Raw genomic sequence first — 25,543 nt, 5'->3', positions numbered from 1 at the left:
ATCGTGCATTCCATTTTTACTATTTTTTGAATAAATCTTGCTAGACATTATACAAATGTGGTACTCATGCACAAAGTTACAAATAAAATGACTCAAGTAAATTCCACTGAAACTTTTTAAATAACCAATTAAAAAAAATAGCAATAAATCCTTTCAATATCTGGTTTAATTAGAAAACACAGTATAGTGCTACAATAATTTGGAGTTAGCAAATGTAACTTATATACTGTCACATAACTCTTCTGTCAGTCATACCTGAAATTTATCTAAGGAGTTAAAGTAAAAGATTTAAAGTTAATTCTCATACATTTTCATAGCTGCTATTGTTTTTTTTGCTCCAACCTGGATGATTTAAGACCATTTCTACATAGGGCCTTCCATGTATGCATTGTCAGTCATCTGTAAGCTCTACATTCATAATCCTGTTGAGTCCTCCTTCTCCACTCCTTTACAGATTCCTCTCTAGAGAGCAGAAAGTAAATAGGTTCTGGAGTTTATAGACCAGAAATTTCATTATTTTAGAAATGCATTAAAACTATTTTAAGTTATAATTAAAAACAAAACAAAACAAAAACAAAAACAAAACCTTTCCATTCAAGGTAATTTGGTACTTCTTTTATAATAGCAAGATTTCAAGACATTGTAATCTATGGTGGTTGTGCACCATTTGTTTCAGTAACTGGTTATTTTCTTTTCCCGAGAGTATTTTTTAAAAAAAAAAAAGTGTGTGTGGGGGGTGCTTAGAAGAGATGGATAGTCAATTTAAACTTTTTTTTTGGTTTCTGCTATAAGGAAATTTAGCAGAAAATTTAGTCTTTGTTACGTGTCTAGAGAGATACAGCATACATTAGTCAAGAATCATACACAAAGTAGATTAGAAAAGCCTTGAGGACTTCATAAAGATGGGGATAGTTTGTTTTTAAAAGCTGAAATAAATATAAAAGACAAGAATGTCATTTCCTGTAGTGGTGAATCTTGGAAGCATTATCTTGGATAATGAGGAAGTGATGAGACGTTTCAGATGTTTACAACGTAAGATAAGCATTTTGATGAGTCTTTGATGAGTAGTATGTTCTGTACTGAATGATTTGCTACTAAAGGTGTAACAAACATTCTAGTAGGAAATGTCAGTAGTGGACATCTGAGTAAAGATACTGTGAATTTGAGACTTGAAAGTTGTAGGGCTGGATACCTGTACTTATATTACACGAATCTTGTAATCCGTTTTGTAGTCAGAAGGTGCGTGTTTTTTATTTTCTTTAGAAGAAGAGTGTTTTTTGTCATCCTGTGATTTACTGACTTTTAGAAAACAAGTAAATGTGATAGTGAAAAGAGCGGGTTAGTGGAAAGAAATTTGCGTTAATTGGTCTTTAATCATGGGCGAAGCTATTACTGGTGAATGATCTTGTGCAACTCATTACAATTCAGTCACGTGTAACATTTACCTTGTGAACAGTATCAGCCCATTAATTTTGTGTGGAAAGTCTAGAGTAGAAGGGTATTGTTTTTAAGCCATTATCTGCAGACACAGACACATCTTTGCATTTGACAACACGTAAGCTGGGCACTTACTCAGCACTATCCTTTGTACATCACAAAGGAATGTGTTTTTTTAGACCTGATATTTGAAAGGTCTTTCAATACTGCAGAGGCGTGTTATATTTGTTCTTCACACGGTTCTTTAGGTGCGTGTGTTACACTTACAGTGGTCCATAAGAGAGCACAGAAGCTTCTGAATATTAATATTAGGCTTCTCTATGGCAGTATAATGGCACTTGCAGACACTGCAGACTATTTTTTTCTCCTTCATCTTTACTTCAAAGTGTGCCAGATACCGTTCAGTTGATTGCTCTTGTGAGCTTTCCAACTAGGATAAGTTTTGGGTACCAGCAGTCCCTAACAAGGCAATTTTGTCAAAGACAGGAGAAACTTATATCTGAAGTAAAGAACTAGAACACTCAAAACTTAGTGACAAGAACAACCATTACATCTCACTCTGTAAGTGAGGGTTTCAGATGGCTTCTTTGTGGTGGCTACCTACGCTTTTATTAAATTTAACTTTGTAATTTGAGGGGTTTATTGAGTTGGTTACTCATGTATGCACATCAGTGAAATGAAGTCAGTAAGTCTTGCAAAATCACAATTATTGTGTAAGTAACATTTCCTTAGCTTGATTCTTGAACTCCAAACAATTAAAAAAAAAATGCTTAAGGTTCTCCATACCCATCCCCTCTCCTGAGTACATAGTTCTTACCCAGTTATTTAAAATTACATTTTCTTTCATACAGAGAGAATGATATTGAAGAATGTGGCTTGGAAATGTTTTTCTCAGTTGATAAAGAAATCCTAGGTGAAATCAAAAGCCATGATTTGAAGCCAAATGGTAGTAACATTCTAGTGACAGAAGAAAATAAAGAAGAATATATTAGGTAAGAATAAATGAAAATTTTAAAATAGTCTTATGTCATTTTCTTTCTTCAGTTCTAGCAATACCATCAAACTATGTAATCAGAAGCACTATTGAAATTCTATCTATGAATAATTGCTGATGTTGGCAACAAGTGGCAATTGTTTGGATTTCATATTTGAAAGAAAACTACTGATAGAAATAATTTTTTAAAATCCACTTTCCAAAAAGGTTACACTTAGTAGAAGCTTTACTTTTTTACCTCCTAGAGATGATTAAATTTATCAGAACATCATGACAAGAAATGTGAACTTCGGGTATTTTACCAGATTACTGCATGCATTTATTATTTGATTTGTGTGGCTTCATAATAATTCTCTGCTGATAATTCTTCCCAGTCATTTTTTTGCTTGTTTTAAACAGAAGAAAATTTTTGGAATCTTTTGTGATGAACCTTAGTTTTTAAAGATACATAGGATTGCTACTAGTTTCATCTGAACTGGCCTTACAGTATAATTAGGTCTTAGCATTCCTAACCAGATTGTTATGAATTATGACAGTACATGTCATTGCATCGATGAAGGATTAGGACTGCAGTACCAGAACGTTTTAAAGCAATAAGCAATAGATTGAGAGGGAAGGAACCTAAAAGAGTTTTGTTTTTTTTTTTTTAAAAAAAAGAACAATGAGTTGATTTGTCTCAAAATATCCCTTTCTTGTCTCAAAATATCCTCATTGTGTAGCAGTACATAAGCTCTGCTTTGAGGCTTCAAAAACAACAACAACACAAAACAATACCATCTCACATCACAGGTAGAAAATAAATTGAATCATAGAATTTTCCTATTTCTTTTAATATGTTTTACGAACACTTTTTTGGGGGTGGGGGAAGGAATAAAGCAGTAGAATTTGTTTTTGTCACATGACTAATCTGAAAGCATTTCACAGAAATGATAATATTTGCAGAAGAAACATAATGGCATTTTGCAGTTTCCCAAAATGCTAATATTGGGGTACAAAATAGGGAGTATCTGCAGAAAACCATTCTCTCCTAATTTCCAGGAACCCAGGGAGATCTCAGATTCCAGCTTAAGTCATATTCTTCTGTCTTACTCTGGGTCCTGCTTTAAGTCCCCCCAAAGTTTTCATCTCCCCTTTAGGTTCCAGTTCTCCTGACAGGTTAGGCTTGAATTCAGCATAATATCTGCTTCTCCCTGGGTTCAGGTTCTTCGGGTCTCCTGCCTGCTTTTCACCCTTTTATTAATGGAGAGTGGAGTTTCTGCCACAGAGCAAAGTTTCATGATTAACAGAAACAAATATGGAACTTTCCAAATGGACATAGTCGTTTCTTGGTAAGCTAGCAGTCCTACTTATCTTCACCAGTACAACGTAACCTAGTTTTTACCTTTTCATTGATAATGACTGAGATTTCTGGGGAGAATATTAGATGTACACAGCTCTGCATTTTTTTTCTTTCTCCAAATACTTAGGGACTGCTGTGCTCCCATTAATATAATCAGTGAATAGATACTGCCTCCTCTTTGAGCCTAAAGCACTTTCTATAGCAGAGTGTTTGGAATTGTAGGGTTTTAATTAAAAAACAAACAACCAAACAACAACAACAAACTGTTTGCGCAGTGAAGGTTGCAAATAAAATTATAGAATGCTCTATCCCCAGAACTTTCCAGACTTCACTTTTTTTTTTTTTTTTTTTTTTTTTTTAACATAGCTTACAGTTCATTTCAGTAGGCTAAAAAAGATGTAAACTTGAGTTAGCATAGGCCAGATCAAGTTATCTTTCTGTATCCTATTTTACAGGCTAGTAGCAGAATGGCGACTTTCCCGGGGTGTTGAAGAACAGACACAGGCTTTCTTTGAAGGCTTCAATGAAATTTTGCCACAACAGTATTTGCAGTATTTTGATGCTAAGGAACTGGAGGTAAAGGATTGTTTGGGTATTGCTAGATCTAGTTTTTTACACATAATACCAGAATGTTAGTCATTGTCTGAAGAACAAGCTTCACTAAGGCTGACAGTTCTGTTTTATAGGGTGTTTGAAGGAAACTTTATGGAGTAATACTTGGTTAGTGTGTTCTTCACTTTCGTCTTTGCAGCTTTCTTACACATTTCTAAAGGCTAAGATTCTGCCTGTAGAATTTTTTTTGACTAAGTGCTTTTGTAATCCTCAAAAATTTGATTTGCCTGTGTCTGAAGAATGAGTAACTTGACAGAAACGGTATTAGAACCAGATATGTAATGGATGATAGAGTGCATCAGGCTTTAGATGCTTTTGATCTCTCAAAATTATACCTTATTAGAGTTTTTGAAGGAAAACATCCTATTTCTAGCACAGAATCATATTGTTGGGCAGTGATCAAGTATGTGTTCCTGGTTTGAACATCTAAATGCAAACAGCTATTCCATTTTTCATGAATGTATTGATTTCTATCTTGTGGCCTCTCCAAATGTTCTTTGTGAGCAGTCGTTATTATGTGCTGTGGAAGTTTAAAAATGGTTTAAAATTGAGTATACTGTCATTGCAGATGCTTTTAAGTACAATGGAGTTGATCTCTTTTGCTGTAGAAGCAAGTGATAGCTTGTAGTTTAATGTTTATTTCCCTTTTTCTCCCCTGAAGGTGCTTCTATGTGGAATGCAAGAAATTGATCTGAATGACTGGCAGAGGCATACTATCTACCGGCATTATACCAGGACCAGCAGACAGATATTATGGTTCTGGCAGGTCCGTAGACTTTTTTCAGAAGAACAAAACACAGCAGAGCACAGCAACAGCTTAGTTAGCACTAGTCAGAATTACTGAACAGATTTGTCATGTGTAAATACAAATCTACAGCTAATCTACGTATTTGTAACATCTGTGCAATTTGCTAAACTATGGATGATGATGTGAATATATGAATACTAAATAATACATCAATGTTTATTTCAATTATTTTTCAGTTTGTGAAAGAAATAGATAATGAGAAGAGAATGAGACTTCTGCAGTTTGTTACTGGAACATGCAGATTACCAGTGGGAGGATTTGCTGACCTCATGGGTATGCATAACAACACACACAAAGCATTTTTGAAAAGGATCAAGCTACATGTTTAAGGATGCTCTTTATGAATTTTATATTGAATATATGTTGAATACTGTTTTTAAGTCCTGAATATACTAGACTATGAGAGAAAAATGGATGGAAGGAAAATTAATATCTATTGTATGATTGATATGATACATGATCTGGACATGGTCCTGGGCAACCTGCTTCTAGGACTACCTGCTTAAGCAGGGGAGTTCGATCAGATGGCTTCCAACCAGGTTGCTTCCAACCTCATCCATTCTGTGATTCTGATTGTGTCTCTTTCAGCATCACTTCAAATTTATTCATTTCACCAGATGCATGCTTTAATCTGGACAGAGTTGTATAGTGAAAGACAGATGTCTTTGTTCGGTTTAAATAATGGTATCTTGCCTTCAAGTCTTTCATGCTGTGTTGTCATCTGTTACCTACTGATGATGCAAAGGCAGCTAGACCTATGGCAGTTTTATTTCAATTTGTTACAGGGAGCAATGGACCACAAAAATTTTGTATTGAAAAAGTTGGAAAGGAAAACTGGTTACCTAGAAGTCATACCTGGTAAGTACATAAAACAAAATGCTACTATGGCTCTGTGTCTGCTGATGGCAATCTTATTTTGAGATTTTAGTAAATAGGTAATATACTTAAATGGACTGTGTGACCGCAAACACCAAGTTATGCCAATAAGCTTTGTTGTTGGATAATAGTTAAGCTTCAGAAAAACGGATTTGTGTCATGGACTAGATTCCATTGTAAATTCCATGGATTTGCACACTACTGAAAACCTAAAGTAATAAACATTACTTTCTAAAGAAGTTGGGACTGATCTTCTATTATCACCACACTCAATCTTGATAGTGAAATAAATAGCCGCATTCAGACTTCCTCTTCCCGAAAAAAAAACATAGCTTCTACTCAGTTCCATTAGTGCTTGGTAAAAATATACAAACGTAACATTTCAAATATAAAACTTACTGATTACAGTGCATTTCTGGAAAGCTATTACTGTTGAACACAGCTGCTTGTATGTTAACTTTCGCTCTAATAAATAGATAAATTTGTGTCAGAAGTCAGCTTATCACCGGGTGTAAATCCAGGTATCCATCTACACAGGAAAGTTAACACATCCATAATGGATTTTTTTTGGTGATGTTTAAATTATTCTCAAGTACTTAAGGTTTTTCTTTATTTTCAGTTTCAATCGCTTAGACCTTCCACCCTATAAGAATTATGAGCAGTTGAAGGAAAAGCTGTTGTTTGCAATTGAAGAAACAGAAGGATTTGGGCAGGAATAGCTAAGATTTGCACCTTGAAGAACGTGAACTTGATGTATGTTCTTCACTTCTTCTGCTTGTTGCACACTTCATTGTAAAGTAGACATGACTTGGATTTATTTAATGATACTAGCGTGTAAGTAAATGGGTGTTATCCTGAGGTTTTATCCATGTTAACTCTGGATTTCTGCTGAGCACTTTCAGAGATCAAAAGAGCAATCAGATACAGCTACAAATTAATTATGACCTAAGTAGAAATTTAATACAGCTTTGGGCGCTCATTCATTCCTTAGAATGTGTCCTTAATGACTGACAGATTTTTTTAAAATAGTTTTGTCTTTCCTTTTTAGTAGCATATTTTGCTACTGATGCACTGGGAAGTTCATTGGTAGCTGCAATGCTGCAGCAGCATCGTAACCTCTTTACAGCAATGTTACCAGAGCCAACTCTTAACCATCCTCTGCCTACTGTGAGCAAATTTATTGCTTAAGCTCTTTTTTGTAACTCAAGTGGCTGGACTGTTTTTTTCCCTGCCTGGAGTCTGCTCACATGCCAGTTGGACTCAGACTGCTGTTAAGGGAATTTCAAACTGTGGCACAGATCTGAGGCATAGCTTTGCTTTTTTTTTTGTTTGTTTGTTTGTTTGTTCACAATCCTGCTAATTTCAGCAAAATAGTTGCCTGCCCAAAGTTGCTGTAATGTTTCTGTGTGCCCTCAGAAGAATTCTGACTTTTTTCTGTGTAAAACAACTAACTTTTAAAACTGTATTAACACTGTGGTACTTCACTTGTTTTGCAAAAGACAAGACCACCTGGAATTGCACTGATTCCATTTAGATTCCTGTTTGCAGACTGATATTTCTTGTCAAAAGTGTTAATGGACATTATACTAAGTGTTATTCTTACATGTTGCAAGCATTTTTCTCTGAAGACTTCATTGGGTTCTCAGGAAGAGGTACAAAGGAACTGGATTTAAATGGTGATGAACTAATGCAATATTGGCTAAGACTAAGAGGACTAGAAAGTTCATATGTGGATTACAGATTTTTGAAAAGTTGGAGCATCAGAAAACAATTCAATTAGAATTGAAGTTTCTGGGGGAGGTTTTTAAGCTAGGTCACCCTAAGATGCTTACATAGCTAGTAGCTTTTGTAGCAAGTTCTTACTGGATTAATAACATCTTTTTCTTCCTTTTAGAATCTGTCAATGTTCAATTCTCTTCTGGTTTACAAAAACATTTTACTGCTCCTTTAGACTGAATGTACTTTTTGGGTATGGTTGGCTCTTTCCTTATCTGAAGTGAGGAAAGCAAACTTCAATGAGACAAGCTGTTAGCCATAGTAAGAAACATGACACTCGACATACCATGTAGCACAAGTTAAAGCATAACAGTAGCTCAAAGCGTTGGGACAGCAGCTGTTTTTAAGATGCTTCTATAAACTGGAGCTGAAACAGGACAATGGGGAACAGTAAAATTGAACTTCCAGTCTCACAAAGAGTATTTCTTTCCTGCTGTCCCTTCTGTATAAACTACAAGATGGAAAAAATGATTCAGGCGTAAGAAAACCTAAGATACTACTGACTCAAGATTTTCAGGTCAAAGTGATACAACCTGCTTGGAAAGCAGAATTAGACCTTAGAGTGAATTTTGTTATGCATATTCTAATAAAAGCAACAGAAAAGAGTTTCTGATGGTACAGGAATCACCCACTTTTACATTTTCACTGATGGAGAGAACTAACCTGGCTTTGTGGTTTTACTAGCAGGAAAATCTGCCAACTTCAAAACATTTGATGGATATTTTACAGCATACAGCTCATAAGGAGAAAAAAGCCTTATAAATATTCTGTTTATGTTAATTCTTACACTGAAATCTAGTTATCTAACATATTTACAAGAGAGATTAAATTAAGCAAGATAATACAAGATTAAAAATAGTTTTTGTTCTGCATAACACTTCATGATTTGTGTAGGAAACCTAGAAATGCTGTTAATGTATAAATATCACCCAAAAGGCTTTCAGCCCTATATTTTTAAAATAAAGAATAGTTATAATTGAAATAGCCTTAGCCCTAGTTCTATAGGGTATGGCTGTTTAATATTTTTATGGTTGAAATGTTTAGTTCAGGAAAAAGGTAAATGCTTGTATATATTTTTGCAGTCCAGGATTCCACTTGCTCCATTTTTCTTTCTTTAATTTAAATGGCATGTTTATATGTCTTTTCTGCTGTATTAGGGAGGGGGGAAAGGGGGCTGGATATCCCAAGCACCAGAAATTATTTTAAAATACTGCAAAGAAAGAATCAGCTGGGGGGGGGGGGGGGGAAATATCTGTGAAACATTGGATTTAGCCAAAATTTAAAGTCTACTACTGTGTTTAATTGGCAGTATTTCTGAAGCCGGAAGTAGAGACTACTTAGACATTTTTATTTGTAAGCATTGTAAATGCTAACAAGTCTGTTAATTTTTTTTTCACAGCATGTTGTGTAGAAATAAAAAGCTGTTAATATGAACTGCTGGTGCACTTCTCTGTTCTTTATGGGAATTTGGTGGAAACATGTGAATAAGCCCACAGTGTCTGGTATCCCAGATAATAGACAATTATAAATTGGACTTTCAGCAGAGGTTAATGAATTTGTCTCTCATTACTCCAACTGCTTGAGCAGCCTGAGCTGCATAAATTCATAGTATATAACAAATGTATATTCATAAGCAACTGCCAATTGATCCCAATTATGAAGTATTAAAACAGCTTCTGTTTACAATTTTGCCTTATAATAATGATATGAGAAAGGTAATTAAATGATGACTGGCTGATCTAAAAATTAACAAAGCCTCATTGTTCTGGGTAGCTCAAGAAATGTTAGTATATTGAAGTACACAGTAGATGTGTCATGTCTTCATCTGACCTAGTATGGAAGATTATTTTTTAATCTGTTTGTTTGTGTTTTTTTTTTGTTTTGTTTTAAATAAATTACTCAAAGTAAAACAAAAAAAAATGCCTAAATTTTCGGTTTGTGCTTCTATTACATGCTGCACTGAATTTGCAATCTCAGCTCATTGTTGTCTTGGCATCTCCAGCCTCCTTTTTTTGTGGTGTCTCTTAATTTTCTCCAAAAATCATTGTTTGTGTATATGTGCTCTAGTGAACTAGTAAATAAACTGGAATCAGCAGCACTGGATTGTAAAATACTGTACTGAAAGTCATTGTTGAAATTTCCTTGCATTGTAATTTCAAATACTCAGGTAACTGTAACAGTATCTCAGTAAGTCAAATACTTTTATAAACTACTTAAAAGAGATGGTAGTCTTGTTATTCCTTCTGTGTTACGAAGCACCTGTGTGGAAATAAACTTGTCTGTCTGCTCTTGGGGGGCAGGAGTGGGTGTGTAGGCTGGCTTTGTGTGTTCAGAGATCTCTGTCTTCTGCCTGTTTCTCCAGCCTTTCAAGGTTCCTTAGAATGACTGCACAGTCATGTAGTCACCTGGTATATCGGCCCCTTCTCACGGTTTTACATCTCCAGAGCTGCTGAGGGCACACTCTGTCCCATTTCCTGCTCACTGGTGAAGGGATTAAACAGTCCCTCACCAGTATTGCCCTTGGGGCATCCCACTAGTGACTGGCTTCCAGCTGTGCCACTGGTCACAGCACTTCCTAGCCCACCTCACAGCCCTCTCTCTAATTTAGTTGGTATTTCATCAGCTTGCCCACATTACATGAGACAGTGCTGAAAGCCTTACTTAAGTAGAGAGAAACAACATTCACTGCTGTTTCCTTCCCCCACCGAGCTGGTCACCTCGTTGTTGAAGGTTATTGCATCAGTAAGGAGTGATTTCCTCTTTGCAAATCCACGCTGACTGTTCCCAATCATCGTGTTTTCCTTAATGTTTTTGGAAATGGCTTCTATGAGGAGGTGTTCCCTGATCTTCCAGGGACTGCACTGAGACAGGCAAGCCTCTCCTTCCCTGGATCCCTCCTCTTGAAGGCAGAAGTGACAGTTGCATTCTTCCTGTCCTCGGGAGCCCTTCCTGATCACCATGCAGATTATCTGCATGGCAGGTAATGGAGATTTGCCTTGCAGCAACTTGTGCTTTTAGGTACATCCTCTCAGATCCCATGAACTCGTTTATGTCCAATTTGTTCGAATGTTCCTCAACTGATCCTACCACACTGGAGGTAACCTGCCTTGCTATGGTCTTTTCCATTGGGTTTTCACTCTGCCTGTGACTTGCGGAAAACGGACTCCACAATCAGTAAGATTGTAAAGTAGGTATGTTTATTCAGTGCTGGGCAGCATGGGGGGTAGTCCCACCAAAATTGTAGGCACGCGACACAACAACTTGCCACGGTTATATGCAGTAAAGAGTTACATGTGCATAAAGTTTCACAATGCACCTATACATATGCCTAACCTGTCCCTGCTTCAGATTAAAATTAGTTCAGTAAGTCACTTCCATAAGCTCCTCCTATCTGCACTTGAGCAGTGTTACCTGGTGGTCATTGGGCGTCGTGGGGATGAAGGTTGGTGACTCTTCCTTGTCACTGCTAGTTGACCAGATTCAGTCGCTCCTTGGCTCTTGTCCATCTGCAGGACCAGTTTCTTAAGATAGGCTCACACTCTTATCAAGAGACTAACCTTGGTAAGGGGCCCAGGGCTTCTTATTTTTAAGTAATTTGCACCATAGTCAGCAAAGACAGTAAGTAGTATTCACTAGTTTAAAACTGTCAGCGCTCTATTTGAAAAGATTCTCCTAATTCCCCCTCTCACTTGCTTTCCCACATCTTCATACAGCCTTAATAAATAAAACTTTGTTAGCAGCAATTCGTCCCTGTTATGTTTTTCTGTGCCTGGTAAATGTTTACAATAGGAAGTGCCATTTTTTGTACAGTAGGGACAGTGATCCCTACTGTACAAAATCTGGATATGATCGCTTAAAAACATACTAACAAATTGCATCAACCCTAACTTCGGTAGTGCTATGGGGGAGGTTAAGTTAGTACAGCTGTGATGTTATTTTCACTATTTCATGATTTATTTGTTTATTTATTTATTTTTGGAGTGGAGAAAAGCCACCGTTCAGCGTTGCTATAACCACACAACTTGGTCGTGGCGTTCAGTCACTTCCCAGCTCCGTGACCCTCTCAGGGTCGCTGGTGCCGGCTCCAGGTCGGGGCAGGGGGCAGGGGTCGCGCTGAGGGGCCCTGCGGCGGGAGGAGCTTTGCGACGCCTGCCGCCCGGCCTGCTGAAGGGCCGGCCTTCTGCTACGCCAATCCCCGCCGTGTTTTTTTTTTTTGTTTTTTTTTTTTGTTTTTTTTTTGCTGTTGGTTTTTCCTCAGGGTATGCCGGGGCCGGCTGCGCCTCCCTGAGGCCACTTCCCTGCCCGGTGGTGCCGTCACCGCCGCACCGGCCCAGGGGCCGCGCACGCGCGTGGCCCGGCCCTGCCGCCGGTGAAGTGCCGCGGATTGGTCGAGCGGGGCGCGCATGCGCGCAAGGCCGTGACTGGCGACGGGGCGGTGGCGGCGGCTCGCGATGGTGGGTGAGGCAGCGGGGGGGGGCGCGCTTAGGCCGGGCCGCGGCTGGGGAGCCCGGGGAGCGTCCTGGGGCTTCCGCTGGGCCGGGCCGGGCCGGGCCGGTGGGGCTCGGGGCTCAGGGTTCAGGGCCGTGCGGTCCTGAGGCTGGGGCGGCTGGGGAAGGCGAATCGGCCTGCGTGAAGGCCGCCGGCTTCTTCGGTCTCGTGTTCCACAGAACCCGGAGCTTGTTTGTTTTGCTGTAACCGCACAAAAGGCTGTTTCCTGGTGAAACGTGTGGCCAGGTAGCTGACGGTAATAAAACCCCACACCGTGCGTGGGAAACTTTTAAAGGAACAAATACTGGCGTCGATGGTAGATAGAAAACTGGCGTGTGCTGTTAAGACGCCTTTGTTAGGTGAGCGTGGGAGTTAAGGCCTCCTGGACCTCCGGGGGGATGAAGGCTGCCACTGTACAGACAGTTGAGCGTTTGTATGAGCTGGTTGCTGGCAGGAAGGGGTTTTATTCTCCTCCCCAGTGCATCTCTGCTTTCCCGTGTACAGTCTCTTGTAGTTTTTTGGTCCTTTATTAAGATGAAGTTTTTGTTTGGTTAACAAGTTCAACAATTTTTTTTTTTTTATTTCTGGGTAGTGCCTCTGTAGCTGTGGTGAGTGGAGCTGGGTGAGCCCCGAGGCTCCTGTGTGTCAGCAGGGCTCCCATGTGTCAGGCAGTAAGAGCACTTGGTCAGCATCAAGCTGCTAGAGCAGTTCACCCCTCAGTGAGTTAGGTTATCTGCTGGTTGTTAGAAGAATTTCAACATGGCGTAGTAGGTTTACGTGGCAAGGTTTTGGTAGCAGGGGGCCATAGGGGTGGCTTCTGTGAGAAGGATCTAGAAGCTGTTTGGTAAGGCCCGTGTTTGGTAAGGGCCCCACTGCTGACCAGAGCTGAGCCAATAAGCGATGTTGTTTTGCACCTCTGTGAGAGCACATTTAAGACAGGAAAAAAAAAATGCTGCGCCGCACAGCAGCTGGGAGAGTGAGGGGTGAGAAACAGCCTTGCAGGTGCCAAAATCAGGGAAGGAGGAAGGGGAGAGGTGCCAGAGCAGAAGTCCTCTGCTGTGAGGACCATGGTGAAGCAGGCTGTCCCCCTGAAGCCCAAGGAGTACCACAGTGGAGCAGGGTTCCACACTGCAGCCCGCGGAGGAGACCACACAGGAGCAGGTGGACCTGCACCAATGGAGGCTGTGGCCTGTAGAAGATCCCTGCTGGAGTAGATTCTGGGCTGGACCTGTAGCCTGTGGAGAGGAGCCCACGCAGGAGCAGGTGATCTGGCAGGAGCTGCTGCCTGTGGAGGATCCAGGTTGGAGCAGTTTGCTCCTGAGGGATGGACCCCGTGGTACGGACCCATATCTGGAGCAGTTCTGGAAGAGCTGCTGCCTGTGGGAAGACCATGCCGGATCAGTTCAGCAAGGACTGCATCCCGTGGGTGGGACCCCACAGCACAGGGGAAGAGAATGACTGAGAAGGAGAGGTGGAGAAGAAGCACTATGGACTGACCATAACCCCCGTTCTTCTGCGCTGCTTGGGGTGGTGGTGGGGGGGAAGAGGTGGAAGAGGGTGGTTGGGGCGGAAGGTGCTTTTGGTTTCTTTCCTTTGTTTCTCGCTTCTCTAGCTTGCTAGTAATAAGCAATAAATCTTACTATCTCCATGTGCTGAGTCTGTTTTGCCCGTCACGATAATTACTGTGCAATCTCCTTGTCCTTATCTCAACCCTTGAGCGCTTTTCATCGTATTTTCTCCCTGTTCCTCTTTGAAGAGGGGGAGTGAGAGAGCAGGTGCGGTGGAGCTTGGTCACCTGCCCGAGTAAAACCACCACACATGGGTACAGTTCTGTCGGGATGCTTGTTTGCATCCAAATAGGCATGTTAAGGCCTGATGAAGTATTTGATTAATTAGGACTTGGAATCCAGCTAGTAAGAAATCAGGAAATTATTTCAAACTGAGCAGTGTGCCACCATATATCGCTCAGCATTTGTGCACATTGTAGGTTTTTTTTTCCTCTTTCATTGTCTTCTATGTGGAAACAGTCTGGCATTCAAAAATTACCAAGGGCTTTGTCAAAGTGATTAAACTCAAATGTTTCTCTCAAGTATGTGACAAAAAACCTCTTTGTGAAGACATATTCCAGTGGTACCACGCTTGTAGCAGGGGGTTGTCTTAACTACATATGCTAGCAGACCCTGCAGAAAGGTTGCCAAGAGCTCCGAAGCAGAAGCTGTCTTGTGATAGAATAAGTGGTTGGTTTGACAGAGGGTGGAGGTGGAGAGAGGGTTCCTTGCAGTGCCTAACAAATGTGGCATCTTGGCCAAGTGTCCTGTGTGGATCTCACCTTTACCCTGAGCTTAGATTACCCTTTTCTTCTGATCTGAATTGCTTCTTTCAGGATCTGAAAGATGCTGCATGCCTCTGTTTCCTTTAGTGAGAATCAGATATAACAAATGCCTTTTGAAGGGGATTCACCCAGCTGTGAAATGCTATAGTGGTCAGATCTTAGGGTTGTGCTGGAGAGCCCACAGACAGGTTTGGATTGATGGCTTGTAGCAGTGTAAGATGTGCAGAATGGGCTGAAAGCTCTCCTGAAGTTGATGGTGATTTTTACAGAGAAGGCAGTGGAACTAATGCCTTGCCTTTTTTTTTTTTTTTTTTTTTAAGTTGGTTTTCCAAAGTAGTAAATCGGTGATAGCTATACTAGCACGAATCATAATTGCAAATGCATAGCATTGTTCTTTTTCCTTTCACTTTTCTGATTTTCAATTGCTCTTAGCATTCATATAATAAATGGGAAGGTAGTCTTTTACTTAGGATATGTATTTTTGTGGTTTGTTCATACGTTCCATGTGTGTTTTCATACATGGTTTTTGCTTGGCACCTAAACTGTCACAGACTGAGCCAACTTCCAGCTATGAGGTTGAGGAGGGAGAGAAAGATTAGAAGGGAGTTCAAGTTTATATAAACACTATCATAATCACAAATGAGTGAAGACAGATGGAAAGCAACTGATAAGGTCATGCAGAAAAGGTAGTACCAAAGCACACTTTGCTTTATAGAGAGGTGTAGGTAGTGCCTGTTTGAATTATATTTGGGTGGTTTTACTTTCAGACTTGTTATTACAAAGCATTAGTTTAAGCCAAACAGAAGCTGTGATCTTTTGATTTGTGCTTTGTTTTTGCAGGCTGAGGTGGAAGAAACACTGAAGCGAATTCAGAGCCAAAAAGGAGTGCAAGGAATCATTGTTGTTAATTCTGAAGGTATTGTGTCAGTCTGCTTCCTGAGGTTTTAACTTATTCTGAGCATGTAGTTTAAGGACCACTGGTTGTACTACTTGCAGTTAAAGTCTCACCTTTGCACTTTACTGTAGTCAAAGTAGATAACTGGCTACAAGAGAAAATGAATTTCCTTTTCTGGTTTTCTGCAAGCTCGCTTTATTATTTCAGGAGATAAATGAAGCTGAAATCACAAAATCTTGTACATGCCATGCCAGTGTTGGGGACTGGTCTGTCAGAGCCTCACCTTTTTGAGACACTTTTATGGGTAGCACTGCAAGTTCTCATCACATCTGAAATGTTGCTGCTGTCCATGTCCAGAATGCCTTGGCAGACATGAGGAGCACAGCTGCTGTCTCCTGCTGATGGCCTCATGGGACTCATAAGCTAGTTGCCTCTTTTTGGAGCCACTGAAGGGTGGAATGCAGCAGACTTGTTCAGAGCACTCCAAATACACTGTGGGCAGCCCAGCTTGTTAAAATCATGCGAGTATCAATTTAAAATGAATATTTCTTAGAAGTAATCCTTAGAAAAAATGACGAGTAGCAGCTATCTGTGAATATACCGAAGATTGGACCGGTGCATACTTAGCCCTTGGTTATACAGTTTGTGCTCCTGCTTGCTGCTTTTTCATGATGATTAATAATGGTTTGTGCTCTTCAGGCTGAAGTATGCTTACTTGAACATACACCTGCTGTGGTTTTTCTGCCATGATAGTATTTGGTAGTAGGCTATTGCATCAACTTTTTGATATTTGAGCTGGATTTTTGGCTGGCTTTTTATGAGGAAATGCATCTGATGGGTGGCAGCAGCATAAAGGAGGGAAGGCTCTGGCCAAACAGTGTGCATTGTGTCTGCATTCTTGGCTGGTGCACAGCAGTTGAACCTTGCAGGACTGCATGAGCTGTTATGGTTGTGCCTAAAAGCTTCAGCTTTGTATCTGTGGGATGCAGCTACTCACGTTCTCTAGAATCAACGCCTATCCCAGCCTAGCTTATGTGACTGTAGTTTAGCTGTGATATTCAGGAATCTGTCTGAAAAGATGAGCTGTTCCTCATCAGGAAACAAACTTGAAATGTTGATATTTCCACTCTCCCCCTAAAATACTTGGTTTTGTTTTTATTTATTTCTAATTTTACACCTCAAGTGAATAACTGAAAAAGCAAAAGTAAATCACTGATACGACTAGAGGTAAACAGTACTTTTCATCTGCAGCCATGGTTACAGAATGTAGCCTCTGCACATCTTATTTCTGTTCACATTCTTCTTTTAAACCTTAAAAAGAACACTCCTAATCCCGTTGCCTTGTTACAGCTGTAACACATGCATAGGTTCAATGGCCGCAACAATTGGACATGGTGATACCCAAAGGAGAGGTAATTCTGGAGTTTTGTTACTGACCCTTGCTGTCCCTGTGGTGGCTTCTTGCAGGTATTCCTATAAAAAGTACTATGGACAACTCCACAACGATTCAATATGCGGGCCTAATGCACAGTTTCATCATGAAGGCAAGGAGCACTGTGCGAGACATTGATCCCCAAAATGACCTCACATTCTTGCGGATTCGCTCCAAGAAAAATGAAATCATGGTTGCACCAGGTAAGAGTGAGTGGGGTGAACTCAGGCATCAGAGAATCCAGCAGAATGCTTTTCTTGTGGGATTTGCCATAGTTCGGTGTTGCTTGTTTTGTGGTGTAGAGTCTGAGCCTGAGAAATGAGTTCTGCATGCTGCTGTTCTTTATAATATATACTCTACTCTATTCCAAAGGGTTTGTTTACTTTCTTCAGTTGAAGACTTTTATCATTGACCCTAAGTTTGCTTTTTAATATTTTAAGGTGGGAAATAAGTTTTCATTTCATTTTCATAACAGTAGAAAGGATTAAATAGCATTTCGGAGCATGCAAAACAGCTTGGAGCTTCTCATGCTTTGTGTTTTTCAATATGAAACCATGAGAACCAGAAAGGAATATTTTTTTAAATTTGAGAGCAATTTCAGTTCAGCAGTGACTGAGCAATAAAACAAACCAGTCTAATAGATATTCTGATCAAGAATTCTGAATTAGAATTGTTCAGTTGGAAGGTATCTACAAAGATCTCTGAATCCAACTGCCTGACTTCTTCAGGGCTATCCAAAAGCTAAAGCATGTTGTCGAGGGCATTATCCGAATGCCTCTTGAACACTGACAGGCACTGGGCATCAACAACCTTGCTAGAAAGCCTCTTCCAACCTTTGACCACCCTCACAGTCCAGAATATTTTCCCAATGCCAGGTCGGACCCTCCCCTGGCACAGCTCTGTGCCCTTCCAGCACATCCTGCCATCGGTCCCCAGGGGGCAGGGATCAGCGTCTCCTTGGGAAGCTGCAGAGAGCGCCTATTGGCCTACTTTCTTCCAGACTGGACCACCAAGGTGCACTCACCCTCTCCTCACAGGACAGGCCTTCCAGCCCTTTTTCCAGCTTTGTTGCCCTCCTCTGGACACTTTTAAGGACCTTAACATCTTCTTCACACTGTGGGGCCCAGAACTGCACACAGTATTCCAGGCAAGGCCCCACCAACAGAAAACAGACAATCACCTCATTTGTCCGGCTGGCTGTGCTGTGTTTAATGCACCCCAAAATGCATTTTTTTTCCCCCTTGGCTGCGAGGCCTCGTGCTGAGCTGCTGTCCCCAGCACCCCCAGGCCCCATCCTGCTGAGCTGCTCTCCAGCCATGCATCTCCCAGGCTGTGCCCGTGTCCGGCACTGCTCTGTCCCAGGGGCAGCACCCGGCCTTTCCCTTTGTTGACTGCCCAGTGCTCCCATCTATCCAGATCCCTGTGCAAGGCGTCTGCAGGGAGTCAGCAGCACCTCCCAGTTCAGTGCCATCACCAAACTTGCTGAGAATGTGTCCCACTCCTGCCTGTTTATCACTGATAAAGATGCTGAACAGGCCTAGCCCTAGAAATGAGCCCTGGGGACCACCAGTTACACTGACAGGCTGTTGCTTCCTGGGTCTTCTCTCATGCCCTTGTAGATGTGTGTGACATTGGCTACCTTCCAGTCAGCAGGGATCTCCGCTGGTTCCCACAGCCTTTGGTAAATTGTTGGAAGGGGTCCAGCTATAATGTTGACTAATTCCTTCAGCACTGTGGGGTGAATCCTGTCAAGCCCCATGGACTCGAGTACTGAAATATAGTACTGAAATATAATACTAGTTGGCTGAATATGAGCCAGCAGTGTGCTCAGGTGGCCAAGAAGGCCAACGGCATCCTGGCTTGTATCAGGAACAGTGTGACCAGCAGGGCTAGGGAGGTGATCGTCCCCCTGTACTCGGCTCTGGTGAGGCCGCACCTCGAGTACTGTGTTCAGTTTTGGGCCCCTCGCTACAAGAAGGACGTGGAGGTGCTTGAGCGGGTGCAGAGAAGGGCGACGAAGCTGGTGAGGGGCCTGGAGAACAAGTCCTACGAGGAGCGGCTGAGGGAGCTGGGCTTGTTCAGCCTGGAGAAGAGGAGGCTCAGGGGCGACCTTATCGCTCTCTATAGGTACCTCAAGGGAGGCTGTAGCGAGGTGGGGGTTGGTCTGTTCTCCCACGTGCCTGGTGACAGGACGAGGGGGAATGGGCTTAAGTTGCGCCAGGGGAGTTTTAGGTTAGATGTTAGGAAGAACTTCTTTACTGAAAGGGTCGTGAGGCATTGGAACAGGCTGCCCAGGGAAGTGGTGGAGTCACCATCCCTGGAGGTCTTTAAGAGACGTTTAGATGTAGAGCTTAGGGATATGGTTTAGTGGGGACTGCTAGCGTTAGGTCAGAGGTTGGACTTGATGATCTTGAGGTCTCTTCCAACCTAGAAATTCTGTGATTCTGTGAAATTGTAAGGGACCAGTTGTATCAGCTGGTGAGTCTAAGGTGTATCATTACTATCAAAGACAGAGGCAAAAAAGGCATTAGATGCCTCCACCTTTTCCATCATTCTTACTAGTTTAGGTGATCATCATCATCAAGTATTAGTACAATGTTTTCCTTAGATTCCTCTTGCTGTTGATATTCTTAAAAAAGCCTATTTTGTTGTTTCACACCATGCTGTCCAGCATCAACCCAGGCAGAGCTTTGGCTTTTCTCGTTTTTCTCCCTGTAGTTTTGAACTGCAGCTTTGTCATCTCACTGTGAAGCCTAACTATGCTTCCAGTGGTCATGTATTTTCTTTTTCTGCCCAACTTCCAAGAGGAGTTCCCTGTTCAGCCAAGTCTTCTGCCCCCCTTACTTGACGTGACACAATGGGATTGCCTGCTTCTGGGCTTTTAAAAGGTGGTTCTTAAAAAGTGACCAGCTCTCATGGACACCTAACCCCACTGAAGCACATTCCTGGGGAATGTGCTACTAACAGGCATTACTAACTAGTGCCTGGAGGAACTTCAAGTCTGCTCTCTTAAAGTCCAGGCTGGCAACTCTGCCGACCTTTTACTTCATTACAGCAAAAATTTTGGATTCACCTAATTCATGAACACTATGGCAAAGACAGCCCACATACTGTCACAGTTCCCATAAGGCCTTCCCTGTTGTCCTTTCCAACTTGGCTCACACAGTACTTGTGGCAGGAAGTTATCTTTAACATGCTTTAGGAATGTCCCAGACTTGCTTCTCAGTTTGTATGGGAAGTTGAAGTCTCCCATACGGACAAGGTCAACTGATCGCAAGATTTCCCCCTATTGCCTATAGGGCTCATCCATGCCTGGATGGACAGTCAGTAGTAGAACCCCCTGATGACATCTGCTTTGCCATTCATCCCCTTAATTCTCAACCAGAGGTTCTGTGCCGTGTTATCCCCAGCAGCAAGGGTTGGGTCTCATCCCTGCTGCATGTACGGTGCAACACCCCTGCCCTGCCTGTCGCTCCCAAACAGCCGAGCACACCCATCCCAGCATGCTGGCTGTGAGACACATCCCGCCGCTTTGGCTTAAAAGAGGGAAGGTAGCATGGGACAGGTGTACTCCTGAGTCATGGAGCATAGCTGCCTTTTCTTCAGGAGGTGCCCTCAGTATTTAATTAAATTATGAAATCAGTAAATCAGTGCTCTCAGTATTTCATCAAATTATGAAATGGGAAGCAATGAAATGAGTGTGGCTCATTAATGTGGCAAGAATGCAGCTTTGTTCCTTTCATACTGCATCTGCTCTGTTGTGGGATTGTGCTGATGGGGGGGCAAAGAAGAGGACTGCAGCTCCGTCAGGCTGCTCCGTGGGGAGAAGGCAGCACTTGAGAATGAGAGGCTGTGGGGTTTATGCTGGTGCAGCTTCCAATATGCAGCTTTCCATATGGAAGAAGATCAGAGGAATAACCATTGCTCCAGAACAAATACATCTATAACTGCTTCAGCCTAGCAGTCTGCCTGTGAGATATGGAAAATCATTAGCTTGTAACACCTATTTTAGCTAAATTATTTTATTTGCTAGTTACGGTTATTCCTTAGGCACACGTTAAGTTACCTTCAAATGGCTTGTGAACATGAAGTTTCTGAAGTTGAGACTTCTCCTTTCTAAAAGTTGAAATAAGTGCTCTGACATGTCAAACATGTTCTGCTCATTGACGATAAATGTCAAAACTCAGTAGTTCCAACTGCATATTGGTGGGATATGGAAAAATGCTGAAAGTTACTTTTGCTAAATGCAGGAATGTTTTTCTTTGGCTGTGAACAAATACCAGCAATGAAAGAATATTCTTTTTCTTTTCCATTCCAGATAAGGACTACTTCCTGATTGTCATCCAGAATCCTACTGAATGATTACACTAACTTGATCTGGTTTTTCCCCCCTTTGCCCAACTATTTTTTAATTTAATGGTAAAGAGTAGAACATTAGTGTTAACTTGGCTGTGCCACTTCTGTAATATCTGAAAAAAACAAAAGCAAATGTTTCTGTTGTTTACAAATAGAAAAAAAGTGGTTTCTTCTGTTATCACAAGTCATTTTGAGAAGAAGTTGGTGAATTAGAATCAAGTGACTTAAACAGTAAAAAATGCAACAGATTCTTTTTAACAGTTAAGAAGATAATATAAAAAAATCTAATAAGGTTCTAAAAATTATTCTTTGTACATTTCCATGTTCCTGTTACAGCTATTTGAGTTAAACTTTTACACTATTACTTTTGAATTACTGTAAATATGAAACCTGCCTATCCTCTTGTTCTCTCTGCTGGTTTTGCAAGTTACTTTGGAAAAGTAACTGGTTGTATTAAATTAAAAAGTGTCATCAGTGATTGTTTTTGTCTTGTTTCCCTTTTCTTGTAAGGATTTTAATTGTCGTGATTGACTGAGATTTTTCTTCAAGAAGTAGAACCTTCATAGGACTATTTTTACCAATCTGTTGTTTTCTCTGAGTGATTTATTTGAAGTACATGTGCTATGTATTTATAATTGCCTCATATGTTGGAGCATTTTCGCGTCAATTCCTTTTTTGTCTCAGAACAGAGATGTGCGGTGACTGAGTGAGGTCATTAATGCTGCCTGTGGGTGCTCTTGGGCTATCACATTTCAGTAGCTGATTCAATCTGATATCTCGCTTTGGTATTTTTTTTGTTAATGGCTGTTAAAAACAAAAATGCTCATCTGGTTCCTCCAAAATAATAAAGGGGTTATTTTTTGTAGCCTTGAAAAAGTCTTGAATTTGCATGCAGAGCTCAAGGATTTGTGCAAAACGTGTACATTGAAGATGTATGCCACGTGTGACAGACACAACTCTGCCTTGTACTGAAATTGTCTTAATGATGTGCAGAACATCATAGCCCAGATTAAAAAATCATGCATATTGTATTGTGCTGCTTTTTTTTTTTCCCTGTGTCCCCGAGTAGCTCAATACTGGGAACTGCTTCAGCAGGGAGCAGTGCCCAGGCAGCCCCCTCATTCCCAAGGCTCCTTCATCCCATGGGAGCAGGAGGGGCTTTCTGCTCTTCTGCCTGCTTGGGCAGCAGCCTCCTCGCACACATGGCCGCAACTAGAAGTGATGGGATGGGAGGTTTTGTCAGCATGAAAAGTAATTTCCCCTAAGGTGCACCTGAGCAAAGAGGGGCAGCCTATGTGTGTGAAACATGCTGTATAATTAGGGAGAGAACCTAAACTGAGTAACTGCAGTATTATTAGGGAATGCTGTTTCTTGTGCTGGTGAGGGATCACTCCTGACTGATGTATCTGTATTAGCAAAAGTGTGTATCCTGGGTTTACCCCTGTGTTCTGAAAATTGTGAGCAGTACTTGGGAATGTGTGATAACTGTCCAATTCTACACAAAGGAACAAACTTGGAATTTATGGCTGAGCTCAGCAGGTTGGGGAATATTCCAGGCGATTGGTTGCGGTGTGATTTTTGGAGACTAGTAAAAATGTTGGTGTTGACCTGTATGTTTTTCTGGATTTCAGAGCACAAAGTATGGTGTGTGTATGTGGTGACTCAAACAGCTAAGGTAACCTGAGTGTTCTGCATTTTTCAGTGTGTTTTCAGACTTGGCCATTAATTTTAAACTGCTCCTATTTTTTTTCAGTTAATGTTTATGACCATGATGTCTATAAATGCTTTTTGGAAGAGAACCACATTTTTAACTTATAATTATGTAAAGTGGTCAGTCTTGCAGCACCTGGTTGTGGGCACTTGTCAGTATTTTGGGCATCTCAGCTGTCATCATGATGATTCAGTGTCGGCTGTTGCACTGTGTTTATGAACCATTTCTCCCATTAGCAGATGTCTGACCACACTAAATTGGTGTAGCCCTGCAATCACATTTTATGCCAAGAAGTGACTAATGTAAATAACTATCTCCTAGTCTTAGAAATCTGACAGATAACTCACATAGCACATATTTACTGGCACTTCTATTACTGAATCATGGTTTGAGCCATATCATCTAATCAGTGAATAGAGTCTGAAATCACACTCTGTATTTGGAGTAGTTCCTGATATACAGCAGCTTGTTTAAAGCGTGTTATCTGCTATGATTTAATTGAATGTTGTCTTCAAAAAATGATCTCCAGCAAGCTGAAACCTTTGGATAATAATTGAATAGTGAAGCAGTGCAGAATAAAAATGTGACTTCGGTTGTCTCCTTTATCTTCTGTTGATCATAGCCAGAGAAATGTTTCCCTGGAGGTGGTGACCAGCTGATGTGCTTTGACTTCCCCTAGCAGGTGGCAATGTTGCTCTTTTCAAAATGGGAGAATTTCTGCAGTGTCCTGCATTCTTTTGGACACTTCCTTAAGGGTAGCTATCCTCCTAATGGTTCCATATCACATCTGAGTTAAGGATAGAGTGTTGAGTTTTTGTCCTCCCCCTCCCCCCTTTTAACAATCTGTAATAAATAACCTTATTACAAAACAAAGATGCACGCTTTCTGCATTGCATTTAGATCATAAACTTCTAGTGAAATCACAGAGTTTCTGCCATAACTCTGGATTTTTTTTCCTCTCCAAGGACTGGTAGCAATCTGACTAAAATATACTCACGGACTTGAGTAAAAGGGTCTTGAAGCTTGTTTTGGACTCTCTGGAGGTGTGTCATATCCAACTGGTGAGGGCAGGGCCTTGCTAATGCTGTGCTTGTGCCACCTGTCATTACAAGTTCATTCATTTTATTTCATTATTTTAAAGGAAAGGTTGTGGATCAAGTTGAAGAGCAACTACCCCCATTTAGGTAGTCATTATGGAGAAAAAGTGTCTTACTTGGATCAGGAGCATCAAAGACAAAACGGTCTGGCTGGAAGCAGTTCCTCTACAAGCAAATTAGAGGTAGACTTCGCTTATCCTAAGTTACCTTAATGAGGTCAAAGAAGGAGATTGGGTGACATTTTGCTTGTCCTGTATTTGCTGAGTTTGGGCCTAGTCATTCATATGGTAAAAGTACTGACAAGAGCAAATTGAAGACAGAGGGATAAGCTGTTCTAGTCTTTTATTCCTATCCAGAAGTGGTGATTCAGAGGAGGGCTTGAATAACTTTTGTGCTCTGTGCCTTTGAGCTGCTTTGTGTTAATGGTTGGAGACTGGCCTAGTTTGCTGTCTTTGAGAAGTGAATTTTCATGGGTCCCTATCTGAAGGCAGAGGAAGCACCTGTTGTGAAGACAGAAGAAGAAAAAAAAAATAAAACTAATGCATTAACAAGTCAATGAAAAGTTTGGGAAGCTTGAGGTATGGCTCTGGGCTGTGAGCAGCAGCACTTACTGCCTCCATTCCTCTACTAGAGGCCTCAACATTTTAGGACCACAAAAGCTAGACTTGCAGAAATTAATCTTCTGTGGATCTTCAGACAAGTTGTGTGCAAGATTTTTCAGGAAAGCTGAGGCTGGAAGGAATAAAAACCCTCCTTCAACCATGTCCCATTTATGTAAGTACAATAACATGCTGAGAAGCTCCAGAGCTTCCGTGCATGTGTCTTCTCCCACTCAAGGCGTATAAATAATGTTTTGTGGAATTATGGCCCTAGTCCTGTAAGCTGGTCTGCATGGATAAAATCAGAGATCGAATCACTAAAATAGAAAGTGTTCCTTGTGCCTTCAAAAAGGGGTTAGCACTTTATAACAATAGTAATAAATCCTTCACCTGAGCATGCAGTCTGTAAAGTTAATCAGCTTGCCCTAAGTCAACATCACTACTTCTGCTTATATATTTTCTGGTTAGATTTGGGTGTATTTTGGAAATGAACGTCTTTACCTGTGTCTTTCTTACAGCAGTGAACTGAAGACTTTACATTTGTTCATCAATATCCAATTTTGTGTGAGCAGGAAGTACCCATTACTTTAGCCCTGAAAATAATTTGTTTCCTTTGTCGGGTAAACCCTACAAGGAGAAAGTACTTTGTTAGGTTTTAGTTAAATATTTTTTAATAAAGTAAGTAGGTGACAATGATCAGCATTAAAAAATAAAATTTAAAAATAAAAAAACATGCTTCTGTGTCTTTTTTATAACTGATGGTGCTCGCTCCTTTACCGTTCTGTGCCCGC

At 41.0% G+C, this 25,543-nt stretch overlaps 2 protein-coding genes across 8 annotated transcripts in view; both read left to right on the top strand.

The window, feature by feature from the left end:
• Positions 1-10,133, top strand: part of ITCH (itchy E3 ubiquitin protein ligase) — a 64,713-nt gene extending 54,580 nt beyond the window's left edge. For 2 of the 7 annotated variants that reach the window (XM_082773119.1, XM_082773115.1), the window contains exons 19-24: positions 2,289-2,429; positions 4,226-4,346; positions 5,044-5,148; positions 5,367-5,463; positions 5,976-6,048; positions 6,686-9,052. In XM_082773119.1, coding sequence (XP_082629245.1) covers positions 2,289-2,429; positions 4,226-4,346; positions 5,044-5,148; positions 5,367-5,463; positions 5,976-6,048; positions 6,686-6,785 — 637 coding nt within the window. In that variant the 3' untranslated portion in view covers positions 6,786-9,052. Of the gene's footprint in view, positions 1-2,288; positions 2,430-3,631; positions 3,760-4,225; positions 4,347-5,043; positions 5,149-5,366; positions 5,464-5,975; positions 6,049-6,685; positions 9,054-9,241 lie in introns of those variants that run through there. The other 5 variants (XR_014318598.1, XM_082773116.1, XM_082773117.1 and 2 more) reach the window with 5 other exon arrangements.
• A 2,086-nt stretch (positions 10,134-12,219) lies between these two features.
• Positions 12,220-22,371, top strand: DYNLRB1 (dynein light chain roadblock-type 1). The gene is made up of 4 exons (XM_082773290.1): positions 12,220-12,296; positions 15,503-15,578; positions 17,025-17,192; positions 21,308-22,371. Exons 1-4 carry the CDS (start codon positions 12,294-12,296, stop codon positions 21,349-21,351), a joined length of 291 nt encoding a protein of 96 aa, XP_082629416.1. The 5' UTR covers positions 12,220-12,293; the 3' UTR covers positions 21,352-22,371.
• Positions 22,372-25,543: the final 3,172 nt, after the last annotated feature.

This window comes from Aythya marila (genome assembly GCF_965140915.1).
Source record: "Aythya marila genome assembly, chromosome: 16".
NCBI lineage: Eukaryota > Metazoa > Chordata > Aves > Anseriformes > Anatidae > Aythya > Aythya marila.
This window is presented reverse-complemented; position numbering and strand designations above follow the sequence as displayed.

Excerpts from the sequence above, each read along its gene's own strand:
- DYNLRB1 (XM_082773290.1), top strand. Across the intron at positions 15,579-17,024 it reads CATTGTTGTTAATTCTGAAG|GTATTCCTATAAAAAGTACT; the intron begins GTATTGTGTCAG and ends GGCTTCTTGCAG. Across the intron at positions 17,193-21,307 it reads TGAAATCATGGTTGCACCAG|ATAAGGACTACTTCCTGATT; the intron begins GTAAGAGTGAGT and ends TTTCCATTCCAG.